Source organism: Melanotaenia boesemani, chromosome 17 (genome assembly GCF_017639745.1).
Source record: "Melanotaenia boesemani isolate fMelBoe1 chromosome 17, fMelBoe1.pri, whole genome shotgun sequence".
Classification (NCBI taxonomy): Eukaryota; Metazoa; Chordata; class Actinopteri; order Atheriniformes; family Melanotaeniidae; genus Melanotaenia; species Melanotaenia boesemani.
In genome coordinates this window covers 17430773-17457452 of record NC_055698.1, presented here as the reverse complement: position 1 = coordinate 17457452, position 26680 = coordinate 17430773, and the positions used below count along the sequence as shown (strand labels likewise).

Sequence of the window (26680 nt, the reverse complement as noted above, 5' to 3'; positions counted from 1 at the left end):
TGAAACAGTAAAATCTGACGTGCTAGTCATGTGCTTGATGAATAGCAGCATTTTGCCCCCCCCCCGCTTTTTCTTTCTCCCTCTATCACTCCACTATGCAGTAGTCTCTCACTCGTCTCTTACTTGTCTCAGTCTTTTTCTTTGTCTTCCCCATCTCCATTTTTTTCTCCCCTCTCTGCTGTGATTAAAGGGGAAAGGGAGAGGGGGAGGACATTGTATTTGCTGACTGGGCTGGCCCGACTCTTTGGGTTAGGTGTCAGGTCTGCCAGTTCTCCATGATTGTGCCGGGCCTAGTGAATGGAGCCAGTGAGGCGGACACCAATGACCGTTATCCTGGTCGACAGAGGCCATGCGATGACTGTGCCCAAAAGTAATCGGGTCGAAATAAAAGCTGTGTCCGGCAAACGCTGACCCCCATAGAAACCTAACAACCTGGTGGGATTACTGCTGTAGAGGTGTGTGTGTGTGAATGTGTGTGTGTGTGTGTTGAGTGTTCATGCTGGAAAAGAGGTGAATGCGTAGGAGAAGTGGGGTGGCCTAGTTGACAATTGTGTAAGATGATTGTTTAAATGTTTTTATTTGACTTGGACTGAGAATTAAATTCAGTGTAAATACTATAACTTAATCATCTCTGTTTTTAATTGCTGAAAAAAATGTAGCAAGCATGCATCTTTAGTCATAAGATGAAGCTATGTTATGTAAAAATTTTGCATACTACCACCCAACTTGATCTCTGTACCTTTAAATTTTGAAATCTTTGTACAGTCAACATAATGACATTTTAAAAATACTGTTTACAGCCCATTTTCAAAGCCCTTTAAGCGGGATGAAGCTGTAGGTTTTTGCCCCAAAAACAAACAAATGATAATAATAATAATAATAATAATAAGAGGGAAACTTTGAGCCTCTGTCTGGTTGGACCATCTTTTGTGAGAGTTGAGGACCATAGCCACACACCTGTTAGAGAATTTGTTGGGTGTGAGATAGACTGAAGGGTGAGGAATGCATTCACTGGCCCAAATAACACACACAGTTCACAGAGTTCCTGTGAAAGAGATTGCTATGTCTGAACAGGATGTGTATTGTACTCCTAGACATACACTGATGGAACAAGGAACTTATAGATTTCAAACTGTCACCATAGCGACTGTTTTGGAGGGTTTTTGTGTGTGTGTGTGTGTGTTTGTTTATTTTAATTGGAATGGAATATGTAGCTTTGACGATGGAAGCAAAGTGTAAAAACAAACACAACTCATTAGCAACCATATAGTCAGACATTAGTGGTCTCTTAACACAACTTAGACAAATTGACTTGTGCTAAAATCAAGTAAGATGTTTAAAAACACCTTTCAAAGTGGATTTTTGTCTGTTTTATACAGCGTAGGCAGCAACCCTCTTCACCTATGGGATATGAAGGTACGTGGTCTCACCAAGTGCATATTATGTAACTACTTAAAATGAACTTGTAGTTAACTGATGGCTTGTGTAAGAAGATTGTGTTGGTTACATTTAACATTTAAACTCTGTCATTAGCTGAGAAGGGTTCATATCTTGCCAGATAATAGTTTGTTTACATGTTGAAAATTAAAGACCATAATGGAGAACTGATTTAGTGCATTGTTTGGACAGTGTATTAACTACTTCATTCTCAGAAATAAAACCCTGGCATTAATAAATCATCTATATTTGGACCCCCAATAACAAATGCTCACAAAGTTTTACTTTACTTGCCTTGATTTCCTATTTTAAAACAAAACAAAAATCAGTTTGTATTTGTATGCGTTCACAGGTGAGGAATGGCTGCATCAGGAAGGTTCTTGACAATGATATCAGGTCTTCAGCGTATCAGATTACGGGTTTAAACGTCAGGTAAATATCTGTTCACAAATTCATCAGCTTAATTCCACTCATTCAAGCATTAGTCTGACTCATTATCTTTTATCAACCCTCCCCTCCCTGCAGCACCACCTATATAACATCTCCTGCAGACCACAAGGAAACACTTGGAATAACACTTCCTTTTTTGGTCATCATCATTAAAAACCTTAAAATGTTTTTCACCTTTGAAATCCAGGTACATATCCAGAACTCCTCTTGTTTATCTGACATACAACAAATTCATGATCACAAGTATTATCTACATTTGTTTTGTTTCATTTTTTTTTTTTTTTTTAGGTGTTGGATGACAATAATGTTACACGACGGTTTCGAGCAAGTTCCTATCGGACCACAACGCAAGTGAACCACTTTCACTGCACCATGCCAATGAATCTCAATGAAGGCTGGAACCAAATTCAGTTCAACCTGTCAGACTTCACTAGGAGGGCCTATGGAACCAATTATAAGAAGACCCAGCGTATACAGGCTAGTACACAGAAGAAAAAGCAGCTGTCTTTAGATGCTACTTGGACTACTGGGATTATATTATCCCTAATATGAGTACTTATTATAACTTGTTCCTTTTCTCTTAGATTCATGCAAACTGCTGTATTAGGAGGGTGTACTTCACTGACAGAATGTACTCTCAGGATGAGCTTCCAGCAGAGTTTAAACTCTTTGTGCCTGTTTCAAGCTAAATAGCCAAGGTGAAGACATTATATACAGTCTCATAAGTACTGATATTCAGTTTGTAGTAGTCAGATTATGCCACTTGTCAGTAATTAACTCTTTTTACGTCTTGATATTTGCTTGTTTCTTGCAGAGTTAGAGCATCCTGATGGACCAGATGTTACATTTAGCTCTAATGTCAAATAAACGGGGAGTATTGTGCTGCATTTTGTCTAGTAAAGTTTCTTTATGTTTGCATGCTGTCAAAGGAGAAAAAAAATCTGGTTTCTATTAAAAATGACACTTGACATGTTGGGTTTGTAAAAATACAAATAAAATAGACTAGTGCTTTCATCATATATAAACCATCTTTATCAAACAGAACAGATTTTCTCAGGTGAAGAATTATTTTAAAAAACCATTTGCATTCCCAAAACAAAATCCTTTAGATTTCTTGTGGAAATTCTTCATAAAACTATGGAGAAATAAATTAATAAAGCTCAAGCGGTCTTTAATGGCATTTATTATGCTGCAGCAGGAAAACAGTTTCAGTACAGGAGTCTCCAGAAGTTGTTGTACCTCTCATTCCTTCTCCAAGAGTGTTTTTATTCTGCTCAAGGCTTCAAACACACCTCTCTCAACCAAGTGCATGCACGGAAAATGTTAGAAATAGTCTAAACTAACTCTCACCTCAGTAAGAGTACAACTGGGGTCAGACTACAGCCTAAACTAACCTTCGCCTGGAGTCAGACTGGGTTTTGCAGAGTCATCACAAACACACAAAATGAGAGCTGTCTGTCTGGTTAATCCTATGCTATGCTTTTTGAGACTACTCTCTCAAAGTTGTGCAAAGGGATGTCGGCCTTCACCTCACTGAGGAGTTTTGACCAAATGTGTCAAATTGAAAGGCTCAGTAAAAGATCAAAGTTTCTCACAACCAGGTAACAATAAAAACGTAGCGAGTCAATAACACTGTTATACCCATCTAAAAGTTTGATTTCCCAAATTATTTGAGCTTTTTTCTTATTCTTATTTTCTTATTCAAATTAAGAAAAATTTGCTCCATCTATGACAGTGGATCTCTAAGACAGTTCAGCAGAGCCTGAGTGGAAACTGCAAAAGAATGAAAAGAGATATAATGCCTTTTAAAAGTGGAACATAGAGGAAGTATGTACAGTATAATGAAAAAATATTAGGGTCCAAAATGGAACCATGGGGTACTCCACTGCTAAGTGAGGATACAGCTGGGGAATATTTCCCAAAGTGACCGAAAAGCTCCTTAAGCCTCATTAAAAATCAGACAGTTATCAGTCTCAGCAGGAAATTTGGAAATATTTTCGAACAATGTGAAAAATTAGTTGAAAACATTTCTTCTGTTTGTCAAAAATAGAAGGCTTGATCAGGAAAAGTTCTAATCTAAGCAGCTTTGTGTGACGTCTGGCAGGACACAGTTTAATCCTTTTTAACAGGCCGGCTGTCAACACTGACAAGTTACAGTGTTAAAAAAGTTACTCCCATATTCATGTGGAATTCAGCCAGTTCACGGAAAAGCTGCACAGATACCATCACAGCTCTTACCCAACACAGATTTGCAATCCTTAACAGAAAGCAGTGACTCTCAGACTCCAAAGTTTGTCCACTGGGGAAAATTCCATTCCACAAGATTTCTCCTGCTAATTTGTTTTGTACTGGCATTTTGCCTTAAATATGAATAATGCACTGAGTGAAACTCTTACTGCAGACAAAGGTTAAGGCGCACTGAAGTAGCCCACTCAGTGTGCCTAGTGGGTCACAGGTTAAAGAAATGAACAAAGCATTCATCTGTCATCCAGAGAATGTGGGAAAAGGGTCTGATCACGTCCTGTTTTTGAGAAGGTGGAGTGGGCAGCTGTCATGTGATTTATGTGTTATATGTGTTAAGTTACTCTATCTGGTTGCAGTTCATCTGGGATTTCATGTTTCTTGTAGTTAGAGACTGCTCTTTTAGTCTTAAATGGGATTATACTCTTTAATGCACTGATTTCATGCAGAGATCATAGAGTCTATAATGTTTATAAAGTTCTCTTTTGTACCTTTTCAAATCCACTTTTCATCCATCGAACAAATTTTATTGTAACTTTGTGCAGGAGAAACAAAAGAATCTTAGTATTTAGAGTTACAACTATTTAATGTGCTGTAGCAGCAGAGAGACATCCTCACTACCTTTGGCCTAAAGAGGAGAAAAATCCCTGCAATGTCTTATATGTAACAGTGAGAACCAATTAAGTAAATTATATTTGCTTCCCTGGAGTCCTGACAGGAACACCCAAGGGGAAAATGAGAGTGCAACGGCTCTCCCACCGACTTCTGCTTCAAGCAAATCCCACCCCCCAACCCCCCAACCCCCCCTTGTTGCGTTATCCCTCACCTAATTCTCTGTATTTCCTGCATCTTGAACATCCTGCACCTTTCCCCTGCTGGTTCTGGTTGAGGTTTGTTCATGTAATAGTACCAGTCCTCTTCCTGTCCAGCCTAATTTGTTTCCTCGTTTTTAATAGTAGTCTTCTGCTTTTTGCCTCTTCAGTAAGTTTTCTGAGATAATTTTCGCTCGGCTCTGTACTTCCTTTATTCTAACCTGCTCAGAGGTCCAAAATAATGATAAATTCATTAACTCTAAACCCAGAGCAGAATGACTCTCAGGGTGTTTCACTGTCTCACTGTAACCTTCACTCCACTGACACCCATCATGTGCTTGATTTCTTTCCCTTCTGCTTTTTCCATCAAAAGTGGCTGACGGGACAAAGAGCTAACAAAAGAGTCGGCTCACACACACACACACACGGGGTGCTTGTTTGTTTAATGTGCAGCTGTGCATTGCAGGGTTCTTTCCTGGTGGGTTTCACACGGATGTCAACTTTAACAGCTGTAAACCCACAGACCTCATATAAGAGGTTACACAACTAAAATTAATATAAAGAAAAAAAAAACAGCCTTGTCATTTTGGCAAATACCTTTAGCAGCTTTATGGGAGAGCTGTTGCAGCATTACTGTACATGAACAGTGATCATCCACTATTAGTCACTAAGGTAAAAAGTAGCTCACATATACAATGAAAACTTGATCAGCTTTGTGTGAAGTTGTGTTTTGTGGTGTTTTAGTAAATCTTACTTAAAGGGTTAAGAGAGGTTTTTGGTGTTTGGGTTAATGCTGCTAAGAGGCTCGTTTACAAGCAAGTTGAAGAAAGGTCATCCTGTGACTAATGGCTTCCGTTTTCCTCCTGCCTATCAGGGGCTGCGATTATCTCTCCAGTGCACTGTCGGGAACTGTCTGTTGCCTCAAGCACATCACAAAGTGTGCGCTGAGCCAACTTTCCCAATGGCCTATTGTTTTTTTGTTTGACTGTTTTTTTTTTTTTTTAAATTCATGTCGCCTAATAAAGTCCAAACTGTCAGGGCTCCGTCTGTGGGGAAGTCAGCTACTGAGTATATAATGTATGTATGAGCACTGGTGTACTTACTGTATATAAAAATGAATCATTTTATCAACTAAATGACTAAAGGCCTCATAATGCATATGACATAAAATGAAAGATGGCATATCTAATATATTGTTAACAATTGTTTTGTTTTGTTTTATCCTCGTGTTTTTATTTGTTCAAATCAAAAAGTTAAGAAGAAGCATGGTCAGTGCTGGTATAACCCTAACTTTTCTTGCAAAAGGCTCCTATATCTGTGAGGTTTGTTGTCTGCAGAATCTGGCAGACCCTGTGGTAATCTGCTGTGTTTTTTCCTATGTGTTTATATTGTTGTTAGTAGAAGTAATTTTTGCTGGTATAATGACTGAACCCATTCCTTCCTCTGCCAGCACCCCATGCAGCTTGCTGCTGAAGCTTCCTGAATCCAAAATGTGACAGGTCTTTTGTTCTTGTTTTCTAAGTTTGTTTTCTCTAGGTGCTCTCGATCATTCTCTGCTTTTTTTTTGGGGGAGGTTTTTTCAGAGGCCGTAAGATGTTTTCTTCTACGTTTCTTTACAGCTGTAGCAGCTGCTTGTCGGGTTTTTGTTCGCCATTTTAAACTATCTTTTGAGTGCTTACACATTTTCTTGTTTTTCTGGATTCTGTTTCTCAGATTGTGGAGGAATTATCTGAAAATGCTTTACTACATACAAACAACCCTCTCTTGCTGTATATTCTTTTTTTCTTGTACTGGCTTTAATATTCAATTTGATGTCTAAACATGTGCAAGCTTTTGTTACACAAATTGCCATGAGATCCTATTAACTGCCTCAAACAAACATAAATGGTTTTAAATAAAGTTCAATAGTTTAAACTCTGAAATTCACTTCCTAAAATTTCCTATATTGCCTGTTTTTCTCTGTAGTTGAAAGGCTGAATTTAGTTTGAAAAAATGATGTGAACCACTGAAACCAGGGCAGACAAACAGCATAGTCTGACCTTTAAAAATCAACACTGTTCTTTCGAACCACCTGCAGCAGAAGGTCAGAATGTTTGTGTTTGTCTGCAAGTGCATACTTATAATAGTTCTCCATTATACCATCCAGTAAAATCCAGTCTGGCAAAATCAAGTTGCCTGTATGTTTGCAACAAACTATCTCAAATGTACTTACATTTTACATTTGGATGTTTTTTTCTTCAGCAGCCCTTTGGGCAGAGCAAAATCCAAACATGTTTAATTTTCCAAAGTGTTTGAAGTTAGTTGTCCCCCCCACAGAAGTTCCATTCAAGCCCATCATGCTGTGGCCATAAAATAAACTACTCTGCATGTGACTCGCTCCGTTTTTTCTGAGTGGAGCGTAAACAATGCTTGATGTGAACAAAAAGAGGTCATCTTCCCATCAGGTTTTAGACCAACACAGATCTATTTATCATTCAACCAATCTCACTTCAAAGATCACCTCTTCCTCTCACTCCCCAACTCTCACCACCAGCCCTTTCAGATTCCAGATCACTTGTCTTCTTGCACAGGAGTTGTGTGCAGATATGGGGCCGAACACTGATTGACTTCTGCAGCATTCAGTGCAAAAAATACCAAGACTTTATTGCTTTACTTGGCTTTTCTTTATCTGTTTATGTACAAAAAAAAACACAACTCAGACCAAAGGGCAAGCAGGTAGTTGTGTTTGTATATACACCAAAGCCATAGCTCAGGATTTGAGTTGCTGTGCTCTCTTGGGGAGGGGATACCATTGTGTAGGGTTTGGTTTGCATAGTCTCACTTTAAAGATTTTCACCATCCTTCCTCTGGCCTTTACAATCACTTGGAGGGGCCTCACTCTACACTAATCTTTCACAGGAACTCCTGCTGGGATGACTTGAAAAAAAGTGATTCTTTGTGGGGCTCTCAAAGGCAAAAATGCACTTCCTCATACACACCACAATCATTAGAAGTTATATTTTGAGCTCCCCTTTGGGGCAAATGGTATGAAAACATCAACTTCATAAAAACTACATTATTAAGCTGAAAAACAGAAAAGTTTACTCTCTTTTTCTTAAAAATAAAGAGTAAAACCCAAAAACACATCCAAATTGGAGAGCGGGATTTTAGTAAAGGTTGATTTTTGTAACAAAGAATGGGTGTGTGTTATAATGGACTGAAGTGAGCTGGATGTTTTGGCAAAGTGAGGGTTTGTTGAGAGGAATCCTGAGAGAGGGCAACCAAGCTGAACTGGGAGGTGTTTAGCTGGAGGGGACCTGCTGAGAGACCAGTTGTGAGTGGAGAGCAAGGGGAGAAAAGACAGAGTGCAAAGCAAGGCGGGGCAGGATGAGATAAAGCTAATAGCTAAAATTGCTAATCTGTTGGCTAAAAGTGTTTTTAAATTGACTGCTAGCAGAGTGTTTGATGTGGAAGAGTCAAGTTGGAAATGAACTCTTAATTAGGAAATTGATTGCAGCAAGCTCTGCTCTGACTTCAGCAGTGGATGCAGAAGTCAATGTGACAATTTTCTGTAGATGATCAACAGTCTGTGTTGTTCCGTCACAGGGCACAGCTTGCATAACACCCAGGCACTTGTTGATGAAATCAGAATTTGGACAGACTGGATAGCAAGGATCAGCAGAGAAATCTTGTTGCATGGCAACCAACCTCCCCTGCAGTTTTGTGAACCTCATGGTTCTGTTAAGCTGTTTTGTTGCTCTGGAGACAGATTTTGGGTCAGCCTAGGTGGCACATAGATACTGTGAAGAGGAAGTAAGATGAAACTGATGAGTTTTAAGTAAACGTGGAGGCACACTTCATAGAAAGACTTTTTGGAAAGCAGGTGGAGGCTGATTTCAAGGTTGTACCGCCTTCAGAAGAAACCGGAGTCCAAAAAACACTGAATGGCAAGCAGATAATGTGCTTGTGTTTTACACAAGTTTTCCTGAAACTAAAGCCACTGAGACTCAACAAGCCAGATTGATAAAGTTAGTGTAAAGTTGCATGAAGCTACAGGAACCACAGTTTGTTGCTGCTGCTACTTTGCTACGTTTTTGTCATTCATTTCCATTGTTGAATTTGTATCTGAGAGGTAATTGGCTGTTTTCTGAATTTTAAAGTTTATCAATAAGAAGGTGGCTAAGTAATAACCCAGATGAATTTATTGTGACTGACATTTTACCACTCCAGACAAAACCTGTCACTGTAACACTACAAGCTTCCAAACATGTAGTTTAGCATCCCTGAATCACAAAACACTGTGCCACAGGACATATAAGAGGCAAAGCTCATCATACTTCATGCATCTTTAGCTTTGTTGAAGCACTTGAACATGAGAGGTGTTTGTGTTTGTGTTGAAGATGAGGACAGACGGGGGAGGACAAGTGGAGGAAGGGTGTCAACACTGCAACTCAAGTGGTGCTTTCCAGATGTTATGCAAAGGATGTGAGTTCATTCCTCTGAAGTCTAATACCATCTCTCTTTAAACAAAACAAATGGTGTCAACCAGATTTCATTGTCTATCAGGCACGAGAACAAACATGCAGACAGTAAAACTTTTATTTCAGTGTGTTTTCACATACATTAGATGATGATAAAAGCTCTTAAATGAAGTCTACTAACCACCTGTCTTATTCCTGAACATTTTCCAAAATGCCTCATTCTGCAGAGAAGTATGAGTGGAATACATCCCTTTCCATCCAGTTTAGTTCACATGGTTAAAATCAGTCCCCCCCATGTGTTGCACTTGCATCAGTTCAAGTGTTCAAGCTACTTGCAGAAAGTGACTAATTTTGTACAACTGTTTCTAAAATGTTCCCAGACCCAGCTCCAAAATTACACTGAAGCTGATTAGGGAAATACCATGCATCACTGATGCAAGATGTCAGAGATAAAACAAGGAGGTGGAGATTGGCCGCATTCCCTGCAGTTATCCAAACAAAGTGATGCGGATGCCTGCAGACTTTCAAGCAGTGCACCTGTAAGTCAATCCACAGCAGATGTGCCTTATGGGGTGCTCTTACTCCCAGAATCCACAACCATCTGAACAGCAGTCACATAAAGACAGAGTAGAAGCCAGGACTTTGCTTCAGCAGTTATGTCAAAGAAGCTAACATCTCAAACTAATCTGCTTTATAAAGTCTCTAAAAGTTTGTCTGCAAGATGTAAGGATTGTGATCTGTGAAGCAACAGATTACAAAGTATACACAACGTTATGATTCATTTATTTGGGACAGCTTTCTAAATCTCATGTACAATAAATAAAACTTCATGGAGGTCAAAATATAACTCTTTTTATAGAAGATTCAGTTTCCAGTCCTGCTGAACTGATGAATTTAGCTGGAAATTTAATGATATTGGTGAAAACTTTCTTTTCTTATGCCACATTCAAGGATCTGCAAGAGGATTTTGGCCTGGTAACACTGACGAACCCAAGTATTTTGTCTTATTGTTTATATTCTGTGTATTTTTATTCTCTCAAACTTGTATTTTTGCTTGTTTTTTAAGTCTGTGGACATTTTAACCTTGCTTTTGGACTAATTAACCCTGATTAACCTAATTCCAAAGCAGGGATTTTTTTTTTTTTTTTTTTTTTGTACACTTTTGTTGCTTCAAGTTTTTAAACAAAGCGCACAGTACATGTCTGGTTTAACTGGTCGTGTAGAGACCCAGAGTTGACCAGGCTGTGTTGGAACATCACATTGCTGCAGGTTACTTGAAGGCAAACTGTGCAGATGACTCTCAGATATACTTCTTCATGAAGTCTGATGATAACAGACTACAAAAATGTCTTAAAGACATAAAGAGCTGGATGACTGAATTTTTTCCTTCTAAATTTAAACGAAACAGACAAAAAGGTTGTTGTTCTTTGACCTGAAAAAATTTAGAACAAACATTTGTCTAACTATGTAATTAATCTGGATGGCATTGTTTTGGCTTCCAGTACTACAGGGAGGAACCTTGAAGTTGTTTTTGACCAGGATTTGTCCTTTGGCTCAAATATGAAACAAGTTTCTAAAACCGCCTTCTTCCATCTACGTAATATTGCTAAAATTAGGGACATCCTGTCACAGAGTAATACAGAAAAACTAGTCCATGCTGTTGTAACTTAAAGATTGGACTCCTGCAGATCTTCATTATTGGGCTGTCCTAATATGCCCTAAAAACTTTCCAGCTGATCCTAAATGCTGCAACAATGGTTCTGATGAGAACTAGCAGATGAGATCAGGTGATTTCTCTAGTTTTGGCTTTTCTTGATTGGCTCCCTGTCAAATCTAGGAAAGAATTGTAAATTCTTCTTCTAACTTATAAAGCTTTCCATGACCAGGCTCCACTGTAAATCAAAGATATCATAGTTCCATATATTCCCAACTGAGCACTGCACTCTCAGACTGCAGGTTTACTTGTGGTATACTCTAGGAGCACAATGGGAGGCAGAGCTCTCTGTAATGGAACCAGCTCCCAGTTTGGGTTCGGGAGGCGGACACCTCCCTGCCTTTAAGATTAGGCTTTAAACCTTCCTCTTTGATAAATCTTATAGTTAGGGTTGGTTAGTCATCCTCTACTTATGTTTCTATAAGCTTAGACTGCTGAGGGACGTCCCATGATGCACCAAGCACTTCCTTTTCTTTTTGTCTTTCTGCTCTTAATTTTCCATGTATAAACTTATGACAGTATTGGTATCATCAACTTTCCTCTCTCTAAGCAGGTCTCCCCACCTCCAGTTGAGGCCCATGGCCGCCCTCCCTGGGTTGGGTTCTACTTTTCCTTCCTGTTAAAAGGGAGTTTTTTTTCTTTCCACCGTCACCCACTGCCCTGTGTATGCTCAGAATAGGGGACTGAATCAAAGTCAAGATTTAATGCAATCTGTTGGTTTTCCTTAGCTAGGTTATTAATTACCCACTGGCTTGCATGAATACTGATTGAATGAAAATAAATTAAAAAGGGTACCTGTGCTTGTATAAAAACATCAAATCCAAACACTATTCTTAAAAGGTGCAACGCTATCAATGCAAGTGCATCTGAGCCGATACAAAAACATGCAAAGAGGCATTTGGATTATAGTATAAAAGAAAATAAGGACACCAGAAGCTCAGCCACAACTTTAACACACTGACCTTTGCTAGCCGTCTTCTGTGACACTCTTTCCAGGTCAAACATTGCATGTATATGACTGTTGCCAGCTCTATTGTCCTAGCGGAACGGAACAAGAGTATTGGCTCACAATTCCACCTGGTTCAGCTGTTTTGGCCATTAAGTCCAATCAGTTCTATGGTCTCCCTTTTCCTGTCATGAGAAAGTGGTTGTTGCTACATGAGCAATCTTTTCAAACACACACACAAACTTGACCAGAAGCCAGAGGGTGGGGATGTCTAAAGAGGCAACACAATGTTTTTAATGTCTGTGTACTCCATCTGCACATACTGGACAGCTGCCAGTTAATGTGCAATGGGAAATGTTGAACCTCCCAAAAAAAGAAAATGGGAAACATTTCCCTCCTGACCTCTCTGGATGAAGCTCACCATCTCCAAGAAGAGTTTGCATTCCTAAAAAAAAAAAAAAAAAAAAAAAACACCCCTGCCAGAGATATCTGAATAACCCGCAACTTGCTTTCTGGCCTTAAGAGGAATAGGGTTTAGCTTCTTTTGCTTTTGTCCTCTTACCAAGACCAGATGGAAAAAGTCACTGCATGTGGAATTTCATCACTCACCGATCTTCGTGGGGGGGAATAAAAAAAAATCTTGCAAGATGGTGTGCCGTGTTCCCATTTGGAGCAGATTTTCATACTACATTCCTCAGCACTTTGGAATGATTATAATACTTTCAAGAACTCCATAATTGAATCTAGATGCTGCTGGATGTCACTGACAAACCAACTAATTATTCAACAAACTCAAGAGGCACCAATTTGACCAAATTTATCAATTCATTTTTATTCAAATCACAATTCCAAAATGAAACCAGTGTGTCATGTTGGAGAACAGAGGCAAAGAAATTTGACTTTGGCAACACAGTAAGGATAAAGGTAAGGAGCAGAACATGCCATTGCTTTAGTTTGATATTATGCTCATTGAACTGAGCCCGTCATCCAGCAGTGCATCTGACAAGTGAGCCGAGGGAGTGCAATCATGCATCCTTCACATATGTCCTCACAGCAACCACGTCTCCCATTATGCATTTCTGTGTAAAGAGATCAGATGAGTTAGGGGATTAGGAAAAAAAAAAAAAAAAAAAAAAGATTCTCTGCATAAGAGTTGCAGCACATTCTAGCATTTTAAATGTCCATTTAGTTTATTCTGTTTTAGTCTTGTGGACTTTTCTGGATCCTGTGGTGTCTTAAACAGGACATTGTTGTAAATATGGTCACTGTTATCCTAGAACATTACTCTTCATGCAAAAAAGAAATTACTATTCAAATATTCTAAAAGTCACTGCACAGAAAGTGTAAATTATAGGAGGTCAGTTACATTAAATTTCTACTCTAACCGTATTCCACATATAAAAGTAATAGAAACTCAATCTTACCGCTATCAATTTTCCATCCGAGATCTCCCTCTCGATACTAGTTTCTTTGCCGTCCCAGGTCTGTTTCTGCACAAGCTTGCCATTCTCCATTGACATCACGGTCTGCAGGGCAGAAAAACAAGGGACAAGTCGTTAATTCCAGCACATTAAAGTCTCAGACTTTGCGTTCTTCAAACACCAACCCTGGTTTTTCTGTCGTCCGCGGTCGTCTCATCAAAAGGCTCGTTGAGCTTGAACTTGACTTCAGTGGTTCTGAAGGTGCTCTGAGACTTCATGCAAACACACCCTTGGTCGTCCACACTCATTATTAAATTAGGCTTAGTCCGGTTCCCCACCTGCCGGGTTGCAAATCCCACACCTGCAGAGCGGGGGAGGCAGCGCCATTAAAAAGGAATCAAATGACCTGCAATATGTTTGGCATGTCTGCTCCAGTGAAGTCAAGCAAATACAAATATTTGGTGCATCCGTTCATGAATAATTCAGTTTAAAAAGGTTATATCTGCACAGAACTGCTGCCACTTTCGACATAATGTAAAGAAATTAGTTTGAAAAGTCGAGGCTAATATAAGAAACATAGCATGACTGAACATTAAATGTATAATTAGCACCTGTGAGATGGAAAATGGCTCAAAAAACAAGCCACACTTTCTCTTACCAAGTGCTTTCATGTAGTCATCAAAATTTTCGCTGGAAGTCATCCTCCATGTCCCAACAAACTTATCGACCATTTTTGCAGCCTTTGGTGAGAAATCCTCGACAACAATCTGTTCAATGACTCTGTGGCTCAACTTTCTTCTACTGCTGTAGGAGACAGGACTAGCGCTGAGAGCTTTTAAAGGGCCAACACACTTTTTGGGAATAGCGGTGAAAGCCAATCACGGTCTTCTACGTCACACGGCAACAATTGAATTCCCTCCTCCAATCGCACCCTTTTTGCTAGCAGAGCTTACAAGCATATGTACCTATAATGAGCTTTGTTGTTGTTGTCGTCGTTTTTATTATTTTATATATATTTTCCATAAGCTGTGACACATTTTAAATGTTAGTAAGCTTTTCTTTTGTAAACTAAATGACCACTGGACAGTTTTCTGGATACTATTCTTAACGTCCTACTAATCTATCATATTGTGAGGGACAATCTCCAGGTGGACCTGAACGCAGCATCTGAGGTCCTCTTAAGATTAAGTAATTAGTTTAATTAAATAGAGCAGAAACTTTGATGTACAACATAGATGTTGTACAACAAAGCAGAGAAGTAAAACTGATCAGAATGGCTGAGACTCAAGGATCTGTCAGCAAAGCGCACAGCGTATTTATATAGATACTGACCTAAAGAACACAGGTGTAGAGCAATCAAACAAATGTGGCACAGGTGCGAGGTAAAGCAAAACCAGCCGAAACGTGACCAGTTTTTTTTGTTTTTTTTTATTTCATGAAATTACATTTAAAGCTTGATGTGTCAAAGGTTGTTCTCTCAAACACTGGAAGGGTCTCTTTTATTACTATGCAGGGACATATTGACCGTGCACTGATCACACCACATTTCCAACAGTTGTTCTATTTTCATTGATCTTTAATGTGCAGAAAATAATCAATGACGTTTTATCACAAGAGGTTCCACTTAGTGGCAAAATGTACATTGATAGCGAAAAGCACCTGGCATAATCTGAGCCATAAATGACACCAAATAGCACCAGAAGTAACATATAAATTCAGTGATATCTATTTTATTATACATGTCCAAGAATATACAAAGATAAATACAAATAAATTTGGATTTTTGACAAGCACAGGGTCATTTTTTTGCTTCGGCTTTTGTCTGTGGGTCCTTGGCAGCACAGCGGGACTGAAAAGCACTCAGCATCTCACTGCTGGTCAAATTTGCTCCCTTCATCACCAGCCTCTCTCCATCTACTGCAGCAAAAAAAAATAAAGGAAAAGGCATAATGAGTCACGATGACAAAATAAGTAAGGAGAACAGGAAGGTGGAAAGTTAACGCTGAGCAAAAGTAAAAAACACAAATGAGCTCTTCCGTACACTGTTCTGCTGAACTATGGCACAAATTTGTGTTCTTTTGGTAAATGCTTGACTCACTGTGAGACTCATGTCTATTATAGCAAATATTAAAGAGTACAAACGTCAGCATTAAATTCCAAGAGGAGGTCATACAGTCCAGCACGTCACTCCAGTTTCCTTTTTAGTAAGGTTCATTTACTTATAGGCCATTTGTCATCATACCATCACACACTGTATAAGGGGCACTGAAACTAAAATGGAAAAATACAGTAAAGAATATAATGAAAAAGGTTGGATCAAGCTCTTCATATCAAGTGTGATTTATGTCTAAAGTAGAAGATCCATTTAAATTACACTGTAATTAAAGAGAATTCGAGACCAAAACCTACGTAACATCTTAAAGGTGCGTTTTTTTCACTGCAGACTTTTTCCAGGACTTGGTTGTTTTGGTTCTGGTCTCTAAACGTTACACAGTTGACCATAGGTTTATGGGGGGGAGGCAATAAAACTGCTTGGAAAGAAACTATAAAGCATCATAATATTGAAATGAAATTTAATGAAAAAGGAAGTTCTGCTGTGTGATGTTAGCTTTCTGGAGGACTGCATGCCTGCCTATCTACAATAAAAAAAATTGGCCATCAGCAAGGGCTGAAAGGGCTGCAGACAAATAACTCTGTATAAAACAGAAACACGTATGCTTATACATTCACTGTGTTGTCCTGCAAGCTTAATCACCAATTTAAGTTATATTTTTGTATGCTTGTTGCTGTTGATGATGGTTTTCTCAGTTTATCTTCCAGTAGCTGCTCCTGATGATTGGCTGCTTTGTTTTTTTTACATTGGATGTTATGTGTTAGGTTTGTCTCCAGGTGTAGCAGGAGGTCACAATATGATAGGAAAAAAGAAAAAAAAAAAAAACTCTGGCCCAATTAAATTCTAAGTGTCTTTGTTTAAAACGCACCTGTAAGACTTTGTACACTGATGAAGAAACTGCAGATTCAGATTTCAGACAGATAAGTAATGGTGACTGTCATCTGAGTGTTAAGGAGATAACAGGAAATAAAAGCGCACATTCAGCCATGACCATCACACTGTCTCTGGAGCGTTACAATATCCCAACCAAGGGATTCCCAGACAAGTGAATGAATATAATCAGACTATTCTTACCATAAGTTATGTCCACAACAGGCTCAGACTTGTCATGTTTCACCACGGACATCACCTCACAGTTCATGTTGGTAGCTCGGACCTTCTCTGAGGCTACCTTGGACAGGAATTCCCTTTAGAGCAGGAGAGACAGTCTTACAGCTCTGATGGAGTAACTAATTTCTTTAAGTAATTCATGTGCAGTCTCAAATACTGCATCATACTTTTATATTACACAAGGTGGGAAGTACCAGGTAATATTTTCTATTCCAGTAAATTTATTAAATGGCTGCTAGTCCTTTAGAGATGCAGATAATATGGAAAGTATGACGCTGACATCATGACAAAGTTTATTTAGATGGCATATTCTAGTATTGATTGTTTTAAGGTGTATTTTGTATGCAGAGACCCTGAATTCTAACTTCCACAATCAAACTTGGATCAGCCTCTAACGTCATATCTCAGTCCACTTCTAATCCGCATAAGCACATGCTTACAGATCTGTCCACTGCATGTTAAATAAACACATTTTGATGATGAAAACAATAAAAACTTCAATTCTAAATATATTTAGGTGTTTTAGAATCCACTGACTTATAAAATGGGCAAAACTCACCTCAGATTTTGGTAGAATACTGACTTATTACTAAGCATTCTGGTGTAGTTTCTCTCTGTAAGGTCTACCTTCTTTCTCATGTTTGCTTTATCTTGCTCTTCTCCACCTGATTTACCTTTTTTTTTTTTTTTACCAAAACTAAAATAAACCCTAACCAGATACTGTGGTAAGAGAGTAATCCTACACAATGCTGCTACCATCTCAGCATGCAGTGCGGCTTGATGTACTTTTACACTCTACATAAGTTAAACCTGTCATTTTAATTTACTGCTTCACACCCTCTGTATATAATTATCCTCTGTTTCATGGATCACCAACTGTGGTCCTCGAGGGCCAGTATCCTGCAGGTATTGGATGTTTCTCTACTGTTTGATTCAAATAAAATGGATCTCCAACAGCTTGTTGTCAAGTTCTGCAGAAGTCTGGTAATGACCCATTCATTTGAATCCAGTGTGTTGCTACAGGGACACATGCAATACCTGCAAGATATTAGCCGTCGAGGACCAGAGTTAGTGATCCCTGCTCTAGTTCATTAACTCCTCATGTTAAATTTTTACACACATTATTTCTAGATTAATCTTACTTGAAAAGCATTATTTATAAAATGTGACATTAGTTAAGGAGAAAATGTAAGCATGGTAAACATGGGTCCTAACGTTCTGGACTCTTACAATATATCAGGTCAACTTTATTTATTTATTTTTCTATTACTAGGGTGTAACATGTTATTTTTGAAGCTGTTTCATAAGACTGACAGGCATACCTGTCATCTTGACCATGATAGGCCTTTATGAATGTTTACAGCTGCAGACATAAGGCATCTTTCACTCCATTCACGTCTGATGCAACATAAGTGTGTGTGTGTGTATAATCCATCAGTTCATGACTTATTGCCCATTTCACACTTAACATTTCATTAAGCTTCAAATAACTGTATGCTAGCATAGCAGGTGAAGCATATTTTAGACTGAGCTAGTCTTTGTAGCATGTTAGTAGCTACAGTTTTAAGCTAACAGTCGTCTTGCTGTCAAATTTCGACTTTAAACCGCAACTCATTCATACACAACGACACGTGTCTTACCGGGTGGACCGGGCATTGTATTCGAACGGACAAAACTGAATCATTATTTTCTTCACAGCCTTCAGAACCACGGCTGCGTTCCTGGGAGCCGCCATGTTTTTTAGGTTGGCGACCTCTAACCTTGCCTGGGTGGGAAGAGCCACGTAAAGGCCACTAGAGGGCGCCAGAAGATAATAATTTACAAGGTAGAACAGCTAAGTGAACATAAACCATTTTTAAAGGGCAACTTAGGACTTCATAGTGATCATTTTTATTGTATATTGCAGCAGTAATTATATGCCTTTACAAAGGACGTTTAAGGTAAAGAAATTTAGATTTTTTTTATCTAAATAAGAACTGTATTTAAATGCAGCTAAGAACAGGTGAGTCTTTAACCTTGAATTAAATAAACCGAGTGTTTCAGTTGATCTAAGGCTTTCTTGCAGTTTATTTCAGTCATTTCAGCTAAACGTAGCTTCCCCATGCCTGGTTCTGCCTTTGGGAACTGATTAAAGACTGGATCCAAATGACCTGAGGTGTCTGATAGGTTCACACTGGGTCACGAGGTCAATGGTGTATGTTGGTCCTAAACCATTTAGAGCTTCACAGACCAGCAACAGAACTTTAAACTTTATCCTAAATGAGGGCACTGTTATCACTGACCGCTGATGTGTTGTTTTTTGTGTATTAAACCTAATGTTATTGTGTTATGTCTACTGTAGGTGAAAAATAATAACATAAGCAGTTGGAGTTGCTTAGCAACAACATGAGTGCACAACATTTAAAGTAGTTATATTCAAATGCAACACAGTTACAGCAGATACACAAATAGCTGCATCTTGTCCACAAAGACATGACAAAGCACATTAAAGCAAACTCAGAGGGCAACCAACTGTGGCATTTTCCTGTAATTGCCGCTATGTCACAGAGTGGAATTACATTAGAGGATGAACATGGGGGTTCGGGAGGGGAGGGGGTCCAGTCAAGGACTAAGTCAATAAAGGAGCTGCTGCTCCTCAAATAGACAATCAGACAGGCACATCTCATAATCAAATAGACAAGGTGAATAGGGAACAATCACCAGCTATACAGCTTGAGAGAGAGCGAGAGAGAGAGAGAGAGAGAGAGAGAGAGAGAGAGAGAGAGAGAGAGAGAGAGAGAGAGAGAGAAAAAAAACAAGTCAGAAGCCCTGTCAGGCTATAAAAAGGGGAAATAGAAATGCATTTACATTTTGATAACGTTAGCACTTTTTTTAAATGTAATGATTGCATAAAATATATGTTTGTGCAGTCGGGGAATTTGCAGCATCAAATCGAAGTAACTATTTTAGACATTTGGGTAGCAAGGCTTGTCAAATTAATTTTGTGGTTAAGTACATCACTGTCTTTTTTTTTTAATCCAATATTTCGTTAAATGTGAGTTCATGACTTGATTCTAACTTTTCAGTAGCCACTTGTTTGACAAACAAATGAAAACTAGAAAACATTGCATGTTTAGCATTTCGGTATACTCGTTCTTTGTCAAATTTTACCATAACATTTGCACTTCCTTGACCTCGGCTCGCTACAGCTGGATATTTATAGGGCCTTCTGTTTTTTTCAGGGCGTGCAAAAAGCAGACGTGTTATTCTCAGATCAACACACCCTAGTGTACACGATTAAACCTGACTTTAACTTGCTTCCAGTCTTCCTGAACGTCTGATTGGTTGGACATAGCCTGTGACAGTTGAACAGCAGGGGCTCTAAATTTAGACATAAGGCTTCTAAAACGCAGAAGCATTTCCTCTACACACCCCAAATGCACCACATACACAAACAATGTAAGCAGTTATAGGAAACTCTGTGCACAGGGATGACAAAATGGGAGGGAGGGGGTAACAATAAATGCTCAAGGGGATGTTTGACCTAAAAGGAAAGCAAGTTATTGTCTCAGTGAAGGATTTCATCCATCAAGGTCTCTGCCTGGGCACAATGATATGTTATAAAATGCTGTTTAATGGAAGCAAATACTCTAACAATAAGTAACTCATGTCCTTCAGATCTACGAGGTTCTACCGATCCTGCTCCTTTTTCAGGGTGTACACTGTACTTCTCTACTGTACTATAAAGTGGATCAGAGCAGTTTTTCACTGCTATTCACACCATATTATAAACGTCTGTCTGGACTGGAGGCTGTGATGTTATCAGTGTAAAATATGGAGAGTCTCTCAAGGCAATGAATTGGAAAACGCAATGTGACTGAACACCCCTCGGGTTTCATGTAGAAATACAAAGTGAATTCACTTCTGGAGAAATGGTATAATCTCTGGAGACTACACTGGTGTGTCGTTGCACTTCTTTTTTGTTTTGTAGTCTTATGATACATAGAGTGTTCCCACAAGTAATATCACAAAATCGCCATTTTTGACTGAAAAAGCTGGAACAAATAGGAGTGTGCTTTCAGCGAAATCACACAAGTGTATTCTATTTAGTCTTTTTATGTTTCTCAGCAACTTTAAAAAAAAATAGCATAAAGCTCATAAATCATGGAGCTCATGAATGAGTATAAAGCAAAAACATTTCCTAGCTGGGTCCTCTTGGGCAATCTGTTCTGTATTATGAAACGTGCAAGAATCCCTGCATGACTCTATCATGAATGAAAACACACAGCACAGCTGTTTTTTTCATATCTCTTCTTTCTCAGTCGCAGGTTTATTTGCAAACACAATGTCCAAAGAGTAGCAAAGACCAGAGTTCACAGTGAAAGGAGTAACTTTATTTCTCAATTAGCCTGAGATGCCTTGTTTGTAAGCCACGCTACCCATCAAATCAAGTAAATAAGACAAAATAATTTCAAACAGAATTTATGCAATTTGAACAAGCTTGAAATTTAGTATGTTATGTTGTATGACTACATTTATTATTTAACACAGCCTGAACCCTTTTATTCAAGCTTCCTCACTCACTTTAAGTCATCTTTGGAAATAGTTCTTCACACTTCTTGAAGCCCATTTAGATGCTTTTTGTTCTGTTATTTGTCCAGATGATAAAGCTCTATTGTGCTTTTTGTGTAATTTGACACACCTCAGACTTTCCTGTTTCCCTTCCTTAATAATGAGAAAATTATAACTTCCTTTTCATGGACACCATTTCTGATGAGTCTCTAGATTCGTCAACGGAAGGTCCAGATGGATTTCTCAGGTCTTTATTGGATTTTTGCTTATCTTGAGATCACCTTCAGATACTGTTAATTTGCTATATAGCTTTTTAGGTTGGCCACTTCTTATGTTCTCCACTTGTACAGTCCCCTCAAATTTCTTTTGGGACACACTATGCCAATATTAGCAAAGTTTTCATTTAATATTTTTTCAGAACTCACCTTGTTGGTGTAAAAAACCTTTTTTTTTTTTTTTTTTTTTTTACATCTATTCAGTGAGTGCTTTCCATAGATGTAACTTGAGAAGTGGACCAAAAATGTGTCTTTGCTTCAGTCTGCTAATAACAAAGTGATTAAAGATTCAATTTAAAAATGGTGTATTGCTGTTTTGTCCTAAGATTTAGGGGCTTTTATGCTCTTGGTCAGTGTATGGGGAGTTTTTTTTAAAGAAAAGGGGAAAAACAACACATTTTTCTGAAAACGGTCTGAAATTGAAAGATGTCCCAAGATAAACTTCTGGAGAACCATTGCTCAATAAGACCAATTAAATGCATATTATGAGAAAGTCTGGCTGTTTTGCATGCAATTATAAATAATTTATGGATTGCTTGAGATTTTTGCACATTTCTGAATTATACAAACGTAATTTGAAGGTCAACTGATTGAAATAATGACCCAAACCTCACAGAATCAAGACTTTAAACACGTCAACTACATTTCCCATGAAGCCTTGCGCGGCGGCTCTCTGGCACTCCTCCTCCCACCGGCGTCCTGGCTTCAGTCTGGTGTAGAACAGCCACAGAGCGGAGCAGCCTGAGCTCCAAAGCCCAGCGTCTCTCACGTCCTGAAATACGCGCAGGCTGCGGAAAGAGTTGCATCTCCGCCCGTGTCCTCCTATCACATCACTTCTCCTTCATCTCTTTAACGTAGCGGCGGAAGCCTACGAACAAACCCAACCACTTTCTTCCCAAACAGCCGCTGAATGCTGATTTGTGGACAGCCGCTCAGTCTTTGGTAAGCACTCGTTTCTTTATCTTTATCTCTGTATGTAAAAAGTTTTTAGGTTTTCGTCGGTCACTTTGTTCGGGAGTGGGGTTGGTATTTGTGTGTGTATGTGTGTGTGGGGAGGGTTGAGAAAACTTCACAGACTGAAAGAGTGGCACCTGAGTAGTTACTGCGGCAGCCTCGGTGGTCGCAGTGAAAGCAGATTTGGAGAACTGACAAGCATAGACAGAGACTTGTTGCCCTGTGAGAGGACTTTCTTGTTTCCTGATTATATAAAACAGTGCCAGGCTGTCTGTACTGCAGTATCATTGAATATTACTGATATGAATTTTCTTGCACAATAATATATATAAACAGCTACTAGAACATTTATGGGAGCTTTCAGATCTTAAGAGCAGAAGGAGAAGCTTATACTTTTTTTTTTTTTTTTTTTTTTTTTTAATGAAAATCAACTCCCTCTGTATTTTTTTGCCACAGCTATGCACACGCACCATAACTATGTTATATACAATAGTCATGCCTTTGGCTTTTTCTAAACCCTCTTGACATCCTCTGGCTTTTATAAACATCCTTCTTCATTGGTGCTGACTTGTGGCCCCCCTTTTCCTCCCTCTGCACTTAAAGCCTTCATGCATGTGTGTCGCTAAACATGCATGTAGTGTGATGCAGATGAAGCAGGGGCACACACTTTTTTGCAACATTTTTAGAAAAAGAGAAATCTGTTCACCTGCCAAATAAACACCCTTTTCTCACTCTGGTGGTTCCACATTACCCTCCTCCCATGTTCCCCCTCTCACACATAGACACACAGGGCACAAAGAGCCAACAGAAGCCCCCCCACCTTCCCCTTCCCCTCCTTCAGTCTGTGTTGATGGGCTAGGTTGTTGAATATGCTGGCAGATACCCTGCAGCAGCCTGGCTGTCAAACAACTTGATATTCACTTCAGCAAACACAATTTCCACTTTGTTTTAGCTTCCCTTTGCAGTCACAGCACTTCCTTGTGCTAAATGCTAAACATTAATGATTTGTTCCCTTCATGGCAGCATCTTTTGATAAGAACATGGTAAATGAATGTCTATTTCTGTTAAAAAAAAAAAGAAAAGAATAAAAGGGAATAGTGTAAGAAAACATCTTTAAAATGACTTATCCTTCACAAAATGGATGACAGCTTGCCATTTAGTATTTCAGCCAACACTGAATCAAATGGATTTAAACCTAAATAAGCTTAACCTTGAGTGAATTGTCGTTATATGTTTACATTGTAAGGAACTAGCTGCAAGCTTTTGCAGTTAATAACACCCACATGTCAGAAGGGTTTAAAAAGAGGTTGCCTGTGTGACTAAAGCCCTGTCACTCTGTGAGCAACTGACTGAATGGAAGTGAATGGCAAATGCTTTGTGACAGTTTTAAGTTCAGAGCATTCATAGCATGCTACTAATGCTGGAATTCGGATGGAGAGGAGGCCGGGTCCATGCAGCTGTTGTGGGGAAGAAAGGAGATGAGTGAGGAGCAAAAGGGACGAGAGTGTGCACTAAACTGGGAATGAAGGACACTGCAAATGTGGAATAAAGTTTTGGATTGTCAGCTGTAAAGAGCTGAGTTGTAAATAAATGTATCAAGGGGGTTCACACACATGACTTGGCTGGAATTAACACCAGGATAAATCCATAAGATAAGTTTTTCTCTTTGGGTCAGCAGCAACAGTCTTGTCACAGATTTATAAAGGTGGATGTTTCAACCAGATGACCTCAGATTTATTATCCAGAAGTTTAACTCTTAAATAACTCTTGCCAACCCTTGAATTTCTAAGTCATAAAAATGACTTTGTAGAAAGTCATTTGCATGAACAAAACAGTTGAGTTTTCTGGCGGGGTGTGTTTGAACAGCTGCTTGTGGTTACACACTCATAATGTGTCTGAGAGCTCAGTTCTGCTGCCATGCTGTACCTGAACGTCCTGCTTCTTGAAGGGTAAATCAGAATCACTCTGTGCAAGCTGAGCTTTATCACAGGTTGTCGGGATGCCGTTAACCGGACTACACACATTTCACACTCACTTAGGCTTCAACAAGCAAGGAGTGCCGTCACCATCATTAGAAGGTAAACAGTGGAGAGTTTGGTTGTGCAAACCCAAGTTTTTACAATTTTCATGCAGGCGCTGTTCGACATCCTGGTCTGTTTGAGATGCACGCACCTCGGGGGTGGGGGGTGGGGGGGAGGAAGGGTGCGGATGTTGCAAAGGGTTTTTACTTTAGTTATTGATCTGGAACAGAGCAAAAAGGGAGAGCTAAATTTAATTATTTCCCCTTTAGCTGTACTTCCTGTTGTTGAGAAGGGGAAGTTTTTAGAATAAACCCAATCATTGAATTTACATCTTTTTAATGGGTTTGCTCTCATCTCTGTCTCCTGTAATACATAATAGAAGTAATCTTCTTAGTCTTGTATGAAAACTGTTCCATAGAGGAAAAAACAGAACTTTGCATTTTCCAACTTGTCTCAGTCTAAAACCCCTTACTCTGTCTGCAAACTGACACGGTTAGCAACATATCAAGGAATCCGCTGTTTGCAGAGTGCAACTTCTATGAACTTTGCATTTCCAGCAATAGATATATAGAGCATTCTGAGCTGATGTGACTGGACTTAAAGAGCCCGTATCCTGGTTATTTAAATAATTCATCATTTTACCTTAAGGGTCTATGAACGAGAATTATTTTACATACATTAATGTTCAGCAAGCATATTTTTTGTCTCTCTTGCTGCATTTTTCTGCAGCAACTCCTGTCACCTTCTGTCTTAAATGTGCCGTTTTAGCTCCTGTCTCTTTAAGATCCCACCCCAATGCAAAAGGCTTTCACTGCTCTGACTGACTAACCCATCCATCCATCCATCAATCCATCCATCTATGTCTCGGTCACCTCAGATAAAATCTCAATGACAGCTCTTAAAATCTGATACCTTCGCGTTGCGCTGCAGTCGTGACTGTTCAAACGTTCAAATGCGGCCATTTATTTTGGCTTTAATGCACTGAGAAGACACAGCTATCAGCAACAACTGCAGCCCTCCAGCGATGTCCAGAAAGAATGAAGAGAAAGACAAGAAAACAGTGGATCATTCATGTCTGTTTTACAGCGGTTACACATTAAGGCACAAATAAAAATGTCTGCATCACTCTAAAATGTATTAAATTAGCAGATATTGAGTTAATATGGTTAAAAAGTAGTTGAACTTTATGGTTTGACTGCTCTGTAGGCAAACAGAGTTAATTAGCATATTTTACCATTTACTTTAAACCTGAGTGGAAATGCACAATTCCCCTTTTACCTCCTTGAAAAAGACCTGCAGTGTCCTGGGTGGTGGTGTATGAAATGTACCTTATATGACACACTATTGGAAGGGGAAACCCAAAAATTTAGAAAATGTCCTGCTTTAGTTCCCATCGCAGAAAATAAAGGGTGTGTATGAATAATGGCCTTTAAGCTAAAGCCCCATCAAAATGTCTGTTTCTCTTAAATCCAGCTTCACATGCAGTGATGTTCACTTATCTTTTGTTTTTTTTTCTATACTGTTTAAGAAAGGTCTGTAATTTCTGGAAAAAGGAGAACCTACTGAGGGTGGGTAAACAATCATTACCCATGCACTCCAGCCAAAGTAGAGGCGGCTGCTGAAACGTCTTCATGTCCTCTGTTTGTAGAAAGTTCAGAACGAGAAATGAGACAGAAGCTGATTCAATTAGATGGCATCAACGGGACCGAACAAGAGAGAAGCTATTAGACGGTGGTTATGACAGATATGGAGAATAAAAAATTCAAAACCAATTCCAGTAATAGAAAGACGATATTCATCTGTAGTGAATGGGTTGGGTTATTGCTGCTGCTCTTCTCTGGCTCCTCACTATTGACCCTTGGCAAATAGATTCTTCTTTTAATTTTTTATTTCTCCACAGTGTAAAGGGCATTTTGTATGTGTGTTTTTTTTATTCAATTAATTGCAATCATTAGAGCACACTATGTACCTCTCCTTCAGAAGGGACTCAAGTACTGCAAAGGATCTTCAACAGGTTTTGAACAGAAAACAAAAGACAGCTGATGCCTTTTTTTTTTTTTTACTTTCTTTCCGTCACGTCACATATTTAAAGCAGAGAAATCACTTAATGATCTTCTGAGTTAAAATATTTAAGCTATGATGAATCTCTTAATCTCTTCTTTCCTGAAATATGGT

The 26680-nt window shown here is 39.0% G+C and overlaps 4 protein-coding genes across 4 annotated transcripts in view; 2 read left to right on the top strand and 2 right to left on the bottom strand.

Annotated features, from left to right (window-relative positions):
• Positions 1 to 1241: 1241 nt before the first annotated feature.
• LOC121657224 (cilia- and flagella-associated protein 20-like) lies at positions 1242 to 2790 on the top strand. Its single transcript, XM_042012631.1, has 6 exons — positions 1242 to 1416; positions 1790 to 1869; positions 1963 to 2074; positions 2176 to 2364; positions 2472 to 2585; positions 2702 to 2790. Exons 1-5 carry the CDS (start codon positions 1333 to 1335, stop codon positions 2574 to 2576), a joined length of 570 nt encoding a protein of 189 aa, XP_041868565.1. The 5' UTR covers positions 1242 to 1332; the 3' UTR covers positions 2577 to 2585; positions 2702 to 2790.
• A 10076-nt stretch (positions 2791 to 12866) lies between these two features.
• Positions 12867 to 14350, bottom strand: fabp4a (fatty acid binding protein 4a). Its single transcript, XM_041966985.1, has 4 exons — positions 14140 to 14350; positions 13667 to 13842; positions 13485 to 13586; positions 12867 to 13139 (listed from the first exon to the last, which is right to left on the bottom strand). The coding sequence occupies exons 1-4, from the start codon at positions 14210 to 14212 to the stop codon at positions 13086 to 13088; spliced, it is 405 nt and encodes a 134-aa protein (XP_041822919.1). The 5' UTR covers positions 14213 to 14350; the 3' UTR covers positions 12867 to 13085.
• An 845-nt stretch (positions 14351 to 15195) lies between these two features.
• mrpl53 (mitochondrial ribosomal protein L53) lies at positions 15196 to 18457 on the bottom strand. The gene is made up of 3 exons (XM_041966986.1): positions 18345 to 18457; positions 16669 to 16781; positions 15196 to 15398 (listed from the first exon to the last, which is right to left on the bottom strand). Exons 1-3 carry the CDS (start codon positions 18437 to 18439, stop codon positions 15280 to 15282), a joined length of 327 nt encoding a protein of 108 aa, XP_041822920.1. The 5' UTR covers positions 18440 to 18457; the 3' UTR covers positions 15196 to 15279.
• Positions 18458 to 22253: 3796 nt separating this feature from the next.
• The window catches only part of pag1 (phosphoprotein membrane anchor with glycosphingolipid microdomains 1), a 48254-nt gene continuing 43827 nt past the window's right edge, over positions 22254 to 26680 (top strand). Inside the window, exon 1 of the mRNA XM_042012619.1 lies at positions 22254 to 22472. The gene's annotated coding sequence lies outside the window, so the exon portion shown is untranslated. The remainder of the gene's footprint in view (positions 22473 to 26680) is intronic.

Coding starts and splice junctions, on each gene's coding strand:
- LOC121657224 (XM_042012631.1), top strand. CDS start 1,333: ATGTTTAAAAACACCTTTCAAAGTGGATTTTTGTCTGTTTTATACAGC. Junction 1,870..1,962: donor ATTACGGGTTTAAACGTCAG/GTAAATATCTGT, acceptor CCCTCCCTGCAG/CACCACCTATATAACATCTC. Junction 2,365..2,471: donor AGAAGACCCAGCGTATACAG/GCTAGTACACAG, acceptor CTTTTCTCTTAG/ATTCATGCAAACTGCTGTAT.
- fabp4a (XM_041966985.1), bottom strand. CDS start 14,212: ATGGTCGATAAGTTTGTTGGGACATGGAGGATGACTTCCAGCGAAAAT. Junction 13,843..14,139: donor TGACTACATGAAAGCACTTG/GTAAGAGAAAGT, acceptor CCCGCTCTGCAG/GTGTGGGATTTGCAACCCGG. Junction 13,140..13,484: donor CGGATGGAAAATTGATAGCG/GTAAGATTGAGT, acceptor CTCTTTACACAG/AAATGCATAATGGGAGACGT.
- mrpl53 (XM_041966986.1), bottom strand. CDS start 18,439: ATGGCGGCTCCCAGGAACGCAGCCGTGGTTCTGAAGGCTGTGAAGAAA. Junction 16,782..18,344: donor TACAATGCCCGGTCCACCCG/GTAAGACACGTG, acceptor CCTGCTCTAAAG/GGAATTCCTGTCCAAGGTAG. Junction 15,399..16,668: donor TGTTGTGGACATAACTTATG/GTAAGAATAGTC, acceptor TTTTTGCTGCAG/TAGATGGAGAGAGGCTGGTG.